The sequence below is a fragment of the Oncorhynchus keta genome, unplaced genomic scaffold, assembly GCF_023373465.1.
Source record: "Oncorhynchus keta strain PuntledgeMale-10-30-2019 unplaced genomic scaffold, Oket_V2 Un_scaffold_2762_pilon_pilon, whole genome shotgun sequence".
Lineage (NCBI taxonomy): Eukaryota > Metazoa > Chordata > Actinopteri > Salmoniformes > Salmonidae > Oncorhynchus > Oncorhynchus keta.
In genome coordinates, this window is record NW_026290898.1 from 202,695 (window position 1) to 213,559 (window position 10,865).

Genomic DNA, 10,865 nt, shown 5'->3' on the forward strand with positions numbered 1-10,865 from the left:
AACTGACTATCCTACCGATCCTCGACTTCGGCGATGTCATCTACAAAATTGCTTCCAACACTCTACTCAGCAAACTGGATGCAGTTTATCACAGTGCCATCCGTTTTGTCACTAAAGCACCTTATACCACCCACCACTGCGACTTGTATGCTCTAGTCGGCTGGCCCTCGCTACATATTCGTCGCCAGACCCACTGGCTCCAGGTCATCTACAAGTCCATGCTAGGTAAAGCTCCGCCTTATCTCAGTTCACTGGTCACGATGGCAACCCCGTAACACGCGCTCCAGCAGGTGTATCTCACTGATCATCCCTAAAGCCAACACCTCATTTGGCCGCCTTTCTTTCCAGTACTCTGCTGCCTGTGACTGGAACGAATTGCAAAAATCACTGAAGTTGGAGACTTTTATCTCCCTCACCAATTTCAAACATCATCTATCTGAGCAGCTAACCGATCGCTACAGCTGTACATAGTCTATTGGTAAATAGCCCACCCATTTTCACCTACCTCATCCCCACAGTTTTTATTTATTTACTTTTCTGCTCTTTTGCACACCAATATCTCTACGTGTACATGACCATCTGATCATTTATCACTCCAGTGTTATTCTGCAAAATTGTTATTATTCGCCTACCTCCTCATGCCTTTTGCACACATTGTATATAGACTCCCCTTTTTTTCTACTGTGTTATTGACTTGTTAATTGTTTACTCCATGTGTAACTGTGTTGTCTGTTCACACTGCTATGCTTTATCTTGGCCAGGTCGCAGTTGCAAATGAGAACTTGTTCTCAACTAGCCTACCTGGTTAAATAAAGGTGAAATATATATATTTTTTTAAAGGAGGTGTTCAGAAATCAATATTTGGTGGAATAATCCTGATTTTCAATCACAGCTTTCATGCGTTTTGGCATGTTCTCCACCAGTCTTTCTCATTGATGTTGAGTGACTTTATGCCACTCCTGTCGCAAACAAATCAAGCAGCTCGGCTTTGTTTGATGGCTTGTGACCATCCATCTTCCTCTTGATCACATTCCAGAGGTTTTCAATGGGGTTCAAGTCTGGAGATTGGTCTGGCAAAGACAGGGTCTTGATCTGGTGGCTTGATTCATGCGTCCTTCACAAAGACAAATCTGCCTGATTCCAGCCTTTCTGAAGCACCCCCAGATCATCACCGATCCTCCACCAAATTTCACAGTGGGTGCAAGTCACTGTGGCTTGTTGGCCTCACCAGGTCTCACACCCACTCTGAAATTTGGTGGAGGATCGGTGATGATCTTGGGGTCAGCATGAATCAAGCCACGTACAAGGTTGTCCTGGAAGAAAACTTGCTTCCTTCTGCTCTGACAATGTTCCCCAACTCTGAGGATTGTTTTTTCACAAACACGTACCTATAAATAGTCAAACCAGAGAAACTGATCATTTTGCAGTGGTCTCTTAATTTTTCCAGAGCTCTACATTTAACCTACATTTAATTACTTAATATATAATAATAATATATGCCATTTAGCGGACGCTTTTATCCAAAGCGACTTACAGTCATGTGTGCATACATTCTACGTATGGGTGGTCCCGGGAATTGAACCCACTACCCTGGCGTTACAAGCGCCATGCTCTACCAACTGAGCTACAGAAGGACCACAAGGGCAGGTGCTCAGAGGATACGTTACAAATGGCACCCTATTCCCTACATGGTTCACTATGGGCCCTGGTCAAAAGTAGTGCACTATATAGACAATAGGGTGCCATTTGGGATGTAACAATAATCATTGGCTTTAGAATTCCTGTGACATACAGTTTTCCCTATCATCTCGTAAATCTCAGTTTTGGACTGAGACAGACTTTATGATCAAGGTTATCATATTTACACTTTGTAGTCAATGTTGACACTAGAATAACACTAGAATAAGTGTGACTCATATCGAAGCCACACAGGACATTTTCTAAACGAGAAGTTACTTTAAAGGGGCAGTCGCTCTTTAATAACAGGAAGCACAGAAATAGCAGAATAGCACAGATTTACCGCTTCTCAGAATTGCTTCCAATGAAAACGACAGATCTATAACTCAGACTTTGACGTGAATTTGGTCATATTGTTATTCATAGCTAAAAGAAAGGGGAAGTCTGTCAGACACACTTGAGAGCTTAGAAACTTGCTACGCGAGGCTACATTTTCTAAATCATGGGCAAACTGTCTGTCTTTTTGTTTGTTCTTTCCTTTTGCACCATTGTCAACTCAGGTAATATGGACTATTTACTTTATCTCAACTCATTAAATGATTTGTTATGTTATAAAATATAAAATGTTCATAACTCATTTTAATATAACTGCTCTCCCAGGTTCAGGATCACATTCTCTGTGGGCACTTGCAACATATATCAACGGAGAGACGCCTTTCCCTGAGTTTACGGTTGTGGGGATGTTGGATGACATTCAAGTGACTTACTATGACTCCAACATGAAACACTTCATCTACAGGGGTCATAACACCTCAGACAAAATACATGATGACGAAGCTAAGAACGGAGATTTTGTATTTGGAGTTATGTACCACCACGTGAAGGAGAGATACTTTCACCTAAAGCACCAATTGAATCTCACGGAAGGTGTTCAAGTTCAGCAAAGAATGGCTGGCTGTGAGATGTTGGACAATGGTGAACCAGCCCTGATCATGACAAAGAACATTTTCAATGCAGTTTTTGTAGATCATGCAATATATTACAACATGACACATTTTACATACGATGCTGGTCAACTACTGCAAGGATGGGATGGGATGAGACAAGCACAGGAAAAAATTCTGTATGAGAATGTTTTACTTACCCTTTGCATCAGAACACTGAAGACAATCCTGAAGAGAGAGAAGAACGTTGTGATGCGTAAAGTTCCTCCCAGACTCAGGTTGATAAAGAAAGAGGTTTCTGGAGGGTTCCAGATGAGCTGCCTGGCGTTTGGTTTCTATCCCCGCCACATCAACATGACCCTGCTGAGAGACGGGCAGCCAGTGGCAGAACAGGAGCTGACAGGGGGGGAGGTTCTGCCTAGTGGAGATGGGACCTACCAGCTGAGGAAGAGTCTGGAGGTCAGTACTGAGGAGCTACAGAAGAGACACAACTACACCTGTACTGCCTCTCACCTCAGTCTGGACAACAAGCTGGATGTCAGTTGGGAGTCTGGGGCAGAGAGAGTTCACCTATCCACCCTCTCAGTTCTACTGGTGATGCTGCTGGTTGTTATTCTATTCAGCATTTTCATTTGTGTCAAAAGGAGGTGGAGATGCACTGCCTCACAGTCTAAACTTGCCAACGTTGATGCAACAGTGTCAGAGAAAACAAACCTTTCTTCAGATTCTGAGACCTAATACATTGTTGGGACACTGATGCAGCTTTGTCAATTCAGCTCAATTCACAATGAAAATATGACTGCCAGAGCACATTTGAGGGAAGACACAAAATGCATGAATGATTGTTATGGTCAGTCAATCTTCCCTTCCCCTCAATAAAGGACTGTAAAGGATCAGTTTGGGGAGACTGTTGACTAACAAATATCTGGTCATTAGTCCAGATCTGCATTTATATATTTTATATGCTGGTTTGGCATCCTGACCATTAACAAAGGTAATCTGCTAGTTAGACAGTTGAAGTCGTAAGTTTACATACACCTTAGGAAAATACATTTCAAGTCAGTTTTTCACAATTCCTGACATTTAATCCGAGTAAAAATTCCCCGTTTTAGGTCAGTTAGATTCACCACTTTATTTTAAGTCACAATGAAATGTCACAATAATAGTAGAGAATGATTTAAAAAAACTTGTATTTCTTGCATCACATTCCCAGTGGGTCAGAGGTTTACATACACTCAATTAGTATTTTGTAAGAGGTTTACATACACTCAATTAGTATTTGGTAGCATTGCCTTCCATTCCCCCAGTCAACAAAACAAGCTTCCATTCCCCCGTCAACAAAACAAGCTTCCATTCCCCATGTCAACAAAACAAGCTTCCATTCCCCCGTCAACAAAACAAGCTTCCATTCCCCCGTCAACAAAACAAGCTTCCATTCCCCCGTCAACAAAACAAGCTTCCATTCCCCCGTCAACAAAACAAGCTTCCATTCCCCCGTCAACAAAACAAGCTTCCATTCCCCCGTCAACAAAACAAGCTTCCATTCCCCCGTCAACAAAACAAGCTTCCATTCCCCCGTCAACAAAACAAGCTTCCATTCCCCCGTCAACAAAACAAGCTTCCATTCCCCCGTCAACAAAACAAGCTTCCATTTCCCCTGTCAACAAAAGGATTTAAGGCTGATTTAAGAATACATAGTTAACCTTGTTACTTAATTTAGCACTTCATAGGCACTTACTATATTCTGTTGACCAACCCTGGAACGACCCTATAAAAGGATAGCTAAAACTGTCTGGTGAGAGAGAGTGAGATAGAGATGCTGAATTAATAAAAAAAAAAAAATTAATTAATAAACACATGAAAACTTTATTGATTAGATATGCCAACAACATAGTAAAATAATATTCATTACAGATATTACCTAAAAGAGAACACCAGGCCTGACCCGTGAGCTAAGGGATACTAGACAGTGGGCAATATTTTCACGGTGTAACAATATTCAAATCTGTGCAAAATAATCTGTGTTTTAATATGCCACTTCAGCAAAGTGCAAAATAAAAAGGCCACTATTTATGAATCGCTCAGTTTATTCAACTCTAGTTAAATAATCCCCTTTTCATAACGCACATTGTTCAAGAAAAGTGTCAAATTAAATGATACTGCCAGATTATAATGCATTTTACAGTACATTTGTACAGATTTTACCTACAGTATTTTACATCATAAAGATGTCACTCAGTAAGTCAATAGGATGAAAAGAAAACACAAAGTCACAGGAGTGTTGAAACATTTATAGTTTTTAGATGTCAGGTCCCAGTCCACATAGTTACAACATTATGGAATATAACACTGCTTCTGGCAACAATACTTTGGAATGATAAACAACAATTAAGATGAACATTTAAAGGGTCAATCCTGGATTGGTACGTACATTCATCCAACTGATTTGTTGTATTTAAAACCCCAGATTTTCCCTTTTAAAGGACTTCAGTAACAACATTACTCCCCCCAGGATGGAAGAGACATTGAGGGTGGATGATTCTCAGGGTTACAGGGCTGGTAGAATGGTCCCCGCACACGGTCCGAAACCCACCCTATACCCACTCCCCTCACAGTAACCTAGAGAGGGGGGAGACGAGTGAGAGAGGGAAAAATTAATTAAGGAAAACACAGACCAACAGGAACATCGAAACGTGTGTGTGTGTGTGTCTGTGTGAACATTGGCTAATAGAAGCTGTGGTCACTAACACACAGGTGACAGACCGAGGTTCAAATAGGATTGAAGTTCCTGATGGGAGGGGTTTGCACTCCTGAGAATATCCCATTGGTTCCATTAAGAAATGTCAGCTCAATCAAGTTGAAGTATTTATTTAAAATACTAATATTAGAAGGAAGAAAAACTACCACCATATTCCACCTGCCTTCCCAAACACTTCCTCTTTTCTGACTAGGACTGGTGTAGCTGATAGCTGCTTTATAGAGGGATGTTCTACTTACAGTGATATGTGGTTGTCTAACCTAGCTAACGTAAATTCATATAATAATAATGAATGCCATTTAGCAGACACTTTTATGCAAAGCCACTTATGTGTGCATATACAGTATTTTATATATGGGTGGTCCCGGGAATCAAACCCTGAATCCTGGCAAAAGAAGTGCCATGCTCTCACCAACTGAGCAATACAGTTTAATTGTTGAATGCACTGACTGTCAGCTAAATTACCAAAATGTACATCTAAACAACAACAGAGTTGTCTCAGTAAGGTTGTATCATGGTTTCTGTAGAGGTTCTGTCTGTAACAGTGTTTGTAGTAGAGCTCAGTAAGGTTGTATCATGGTTTCTGTAGAGGTTCTGTCTGTAACAGTGTTTGTAGAGAGCTCAGTAAGGTTGTATCATGGTTTCTGTATCATGGTAGAGGTTCTGTCTGTAACAGTGTTTGTAGTGAGCTCAGTAAGGTTGTATCATGGTTTCATGGTTCTTCTGTAACAGTGTTTGTAGAGAGCTCAGTAAGGTTGCATCATGGTTTCTGTCGTGGTTCTGTCTGTAACAGTGTTTGTAGAGCTCAGTAAGGTTGTATCATGGTTTCTGTAGAGGTTCTGTCTGTAACAGTGTTTGTAGTGAGCTCAGTAAGGTTGTATCATGGTTTCTGTAGTGGTTCTGTCTGTAACAGTGTTTGTAGAGAGCTCAGTAAGGTTGTATCATGGTTTCTGTAGAGGTTCTGTCTGTAACAGTGTTTGTAGAGAGCTCAGTAAGGTTGTATCATGGTTTCTGTAGAGGTTCTGTCTGTAACAGTGTTTGTAGAGAGCTCAGTAAGGTTGTATCATGGTTTCTGTAGTGGTTCTGTCTGTAACAGTGTTTGTAGAGAGCTCAGTAAGCTTGTATCATGGTTTCTGTAGAGGTTCTGTCTGTAACAGTGTTTGTAGAGAGCTCAGTAAGGTTGTATCATGGTTTCTGTAGTGGTTCTGTCTGTAACAGTGTTTGTAGTGAGCTCAGTAAGGTTGTATCATGGTTTCTGTAGAGGTTCTGTCTGTAACAGTGTTTGTAGAGAGCTCAGTAAGGTTGTATCATGGTTTCTGTAGAGGTTCTGTCTGTATCAGTGTGTATAAATAGGGTTCCACCCACCTGTAAGAGTGACCTCGTCTCCATCTTTTAGGAAGGTTCTTGTCTCTCCTCCTCCCAGGTCCACGGTCTTAGAACCCTTCCACGACAACTCCAACATAGAACCAAAACTGTCTGGATCCTACACACAGAGACAGAAAGAGACAGGCAGAAAGAGAGAGAGAGACAGACAGGCAGACAGAGACAGGCAGGCAAAGAGAGACAGACAGACAGACAGACAGAGCGAGAGAGAGACAGAGACAAAGAGAGAGAGAGAGTGAGTGAGTCAGGAGAGAGAGACAGACAATACTGAATAAACAACAACATTACATTACATTTAAGTCATTTAGCAGATAGAAAATGCTCACAGACACACTCAGAATAACACACACACTACCGTTCAGTTCAATAGTTTGGGGTCACTTAGAAATGTCTTTGTTTTTGAAAGAAAATCTAATTTTCTGTCCATTAAAATAACATCACATTGATCACAAATACATAGTAGACATTGTGAATGTTGTAAATGTCTATTGTAGCTGGAAACAGCAGCTTTTTGTAACGGAATATCTACATAGGCCCATTATCAGCAACCATCACTCCTGTGTTCCAATGGCACGTTGTGTTAGCTAATCCAGGTTTATCATTTTAGAAGGTAATTGATCATTAGAAAACCCTTTTGCAATTATTAGCACAGCTGAAAACTGGCCTTTAGACTGGTTGAGTATCTGGAGCATCAGCGAGTTCGATTACAGGACCAAAATGGCCAGAAACAAAGACGTTTTCTCTGAAACTCGTCAGTCTATTCTTGTTCTGAGAAATGAAGGCTATTCCATGCGAGAAATTACCAAGAAACGGAAGATCTCGTACAACGCTGTGTACTACTCCCTTCACAGAAGAGCACAAACTGTCTCTGACCAGAATAGAAAGTGGGAGGAGTGGGAGTCCCCGGTGCACAACTGAGCAAGAGGACAAGTACATTAGAGTGTCTAGTTTGAGAAACAGACACCTCACAAGCCTTCAACTGGCATCTTCATTAAATATTACCCGCAAAACACCAGTCTCAATGTCAACAGTGAAGAGGCGACTTCGGGATGCTGGCTTTCTAGGCAGAGTTGCAAAGAAAAAGCCTTATCTCAGACTGGCCAATAAAAATAAAAGATTAAGATGGGCAACACAGACACTGGACAGACAAATCTAAGTTTGAGGTGTTCAGATCACAAAGAGGAACATTCATGAGACGCAGAAACAATGAAAAGATGCTGGAGGAGTGATGACGCTATCTGTCAAGGATGGTGGAGGCAATGTGATGGTCTGGGGGTGCTTTGGTGGTGGTAAAGTTGGAGATCTGTACAGGGTAAAAGGGATCTTGAAGAAGAAATGCTATCACCCCATTTTGCAACTATGCCATACCCTGTGGACGGCGCTTCATTGGAGCCAATTTCCTCCTACAACAGGACAATGACCCAAAGCACAGCTCCAAATGATGCAAGAACTATTTAGGGAAGAAGCAGTCAGCTGGTATTGTGGCTATAATGGAGTGACCAGCACAGTCACCAGATCTCAACCCTATTGAGCGGTTGTGGGAGCAGCTTGACCGTATGGTACGTAAGAAGTGCCCATCAAGCCAATCCAATTTGTGGGAGATGCTTCAGGAAGCATGGGGTGAAATCTCTTCAGATTACCTCAACAAATTGACAACTAGAATGCCAACTCATTTCATGTATGCTTTCATGGAAAACAAGGACATTTCTAAGTGACCTCAAACTTTTGAACGGTAGTGTATATGCATGCACACACACACTCACCGGTCCACTGATGGTTCCTGAGGCCAGCAGGTCTCCAGGTCTGACGTTACAGCCGTTGACTGTGTGATGGGCTAACTGTTGCTTCATAGTCCAGTACATATACTGGAGAGAGAAAGAGAGAGATGGAGAGAGAGAGAGAAGTGAGAGGGAAAGAGAGAAGTGAGTGACACACACCAACACACACAAACCATGTGAATACAATGCTGCACAATTTAAACACTTGCGCCCCAATCCACCCTTGCCCAGAACACATGTCAATATTGGACTATAAATTATGCCTTCCTGTATTATACTGATGTTAAAATGTTTATTCTATTCTACTGAGCCATTTACTTAATGTTAGTAGTCTTATATTTTATTATTGGTTATTGTTGTTGCATTGAAGGAACCTGCAAGTAAGCATTTGATTGGACGGTGTATACCATGTGTATCCTGTACATACCATTAATACAACATAACTGTAACACACACAGAAAGACAGGTCAAAAGAGACAGTGAGTCAGTCAGAAAGACATCCTGTACATACCACTAATACAACATAACTGTAACACACACAGAAAGACAGTACATACCACTAAACAACATAACTGTAACACAGAAAGACAGTCAGAAAGACATCCTGTACATACCACTAATACAACATAACTGTAACACACACAGAAAGACATCCTGTACATACCACTAATACAACATAACTGTAACACACACAGAAAGACAGGTCAAAAAGAGACAGTGAGTCAGTCAGAAAGACATCCTGTACATACCACTAATACAACATAACTGTAACACACACAGAAAGACAGTACATACCACTAATACAACATAACTGTCAAAAAGACAGTGAGTCAGTCAGAAAGACATCCTGTACATACCACTAATACAACATAATACCACTAATAACACACACAGAAAGACAGGTCAAAAAGAGACAGTGAGTCAGTCAGAAAGACTTCCTGTACATACCACTAATACAACATAACTGTAACACACACAGAAAGACAGGTCAAAAGAGGAGGTGAGTCAGTCAGAAAGACATCCTGTACATACCACTAATACAACATAACTGTAACACAGAAAGACAGGTCAGAAGTCAGTCAGAAAGACATCCTGTACATACCACTAATACAACATAACTGTAACACACACAGAAAGACAGGTCAAAAAGAGACAGTGAGTCAGTCAGAAAGACATCCTGTACATACCACTAATACAACATAACTGTAACACACACAGAAAGACAGGTCAAAAGAGACAGTGAGTCAGTCAGAAAGACATCCTGTACATACCACTAATACAACATAACTGTAACACACACAGAAAGACAGGTGAGTCAGTCAAAAACATCCTGTACATACCACTAATACAACATAACTGTAACACACACAGAAAGACAGAGACAGTGAGTCAGTCAGAAAGACATCCTGTACATACCACTAATACAACATAACTGTAACACACACAGAAAGACAGGTCAGAAAAAGAGACAGTGAGTCAGTCAGAAAGACATCCTGTACATACCACTAATACAACATAACTGTAAAACACACAGAAAGACAGGTCAAAAAGAGGAGGTGAGTCAGTCAGAAAGACATCCTGTACATACCACTAATACAACATAACTGTACACACACAGAAAGACAGGTCAAAAGAGGAGGTGAGTCAGTCAGAAAGACTTCCTGTACATACCACTAATACAACATAACTGTAACACACACAGAAAGACAGGTCAAAAAGAGACAGTGAGTCAGTCAGAAAGACTTCCTGTACCTCATCAGTCAAAGCCATTGGACTAAGAGACGTTCTCATCAGAGAAGATGGACTCCACTCACTCACCTCACCAATATATTGGTTACGTCCCAAATGGCACTCTATTCTCTTCATAGTGCACTACTGTTGAACAGGTCCCGTAGGGCTCCCCTGATGGTAAAAAGTAGTGCACTATGTAGGGATTTGGGTGCCATTTGGGACATAACCATAGTCTGTGTGAGTACTGAGTACTTGCCTACAATGGCAGATATTACAGCCTCCTAATGGCAGCTGTCAAGAGAGAGGGCTAATGAGACTTAAATCACACAGGATTTATTAATATCGTCTTCTGGTTAAAGGGGTAGTCCACCCAATTTTCATAAATCATTATATTTAGTAATATACACTGCTCAAAAAAATAAAGGGAACACTAAAATAACACATGAATGAATGAAATATTCTTATTACATTTTTCTTTACATAGTTGAATGTGCTGACAACAAAATCACACAAATTATCATTGGAAATCAAATTTATCAACCCATGGAGGTCTGGATTTGGAGTCACACTCAAAATTAAAGTGGAAAACCACAC

General features: G+C 40.9%; 2 protein-coding genes and 1 long non-coding RNA gene across 3 annotated transcripts in view; 2 read left to right on the forward strand and 1 right to left on the reverse strand.

The window, feature by feature from the left end:
- The first annotated feature begins 2,105 nt into the window (after window positions 1-2,105).
- On the forward strand, window positions 2,106-3,517 carry LOC118383519 (major histocompatibility complex class I-related gene protein-like). Its single transcript, XM_052515494.1, has 2 exons — window positions 2,106-2,237; window positions 2,338-3,517. The coding sequence occupies exons 1-2, from the start codon at window positions 2,180-2,182 to the stop codon at window positions 3,357-3,359; spliced, it is 1,080 nt and encodes a 359-aa protein (XP_052371454.1). The 5' UTR covers window positions 2,106-2,179; the 3' UTR covers window positions 3,360-3,517.
- A 1,380-nt stretch (window positions 3,518-4,897) lies between these two features.
- LOC118372198 (fumarylacetoacetase) overlaps window positions 4,898-10,865 on the reverse strand; it is a 33,320-nt gene continuing 27,352 nt past the window's right edge. Inside the window, 3 exon segments of the mRNA XM_052515491.1 lie at window positions 4,898-5,240; window positions 6,745-6,862; window positions 8,526-8,627. Of these exon segments, the coding sequence (XP_052371451.1) occupies window positions 5,170-5,240; window positions 6,745-6,862; window positions 8,526-8,627 (291 nt within the window). The 3' untranslated portion in view covers window positions 4,898-5,169.
- Window positions 5,936-6,756, forward strand: LOC127928481 (uncharacterized). Its single transcript, XR_008131265.1, has 3 exons — window positions 5,936-6,008; window positions 6,315-6,436; window positions 6,620-6,756. It is a non-coding gene; the product is annotated as an uncharacterized LOC127928481 (long non-coding RNA).

Bases quoted from the DNA above. Each gene is read 5' to 3' on its own strand.
- LOC118383519 (XM_052515494.1), top strand. From the start codon at position 2,180: ATGGGCAAACTGTCTGTCTTTTTGTTTGTTCTTTCCTTTTGCACCATT. The intron at 2,238-2,337 runs GTAATATGGACT...CTGCTCTCCCAG, and splicing joins TTGCACCATTGTCAACTCAG to GTTCAGGATCACATTCTCTG.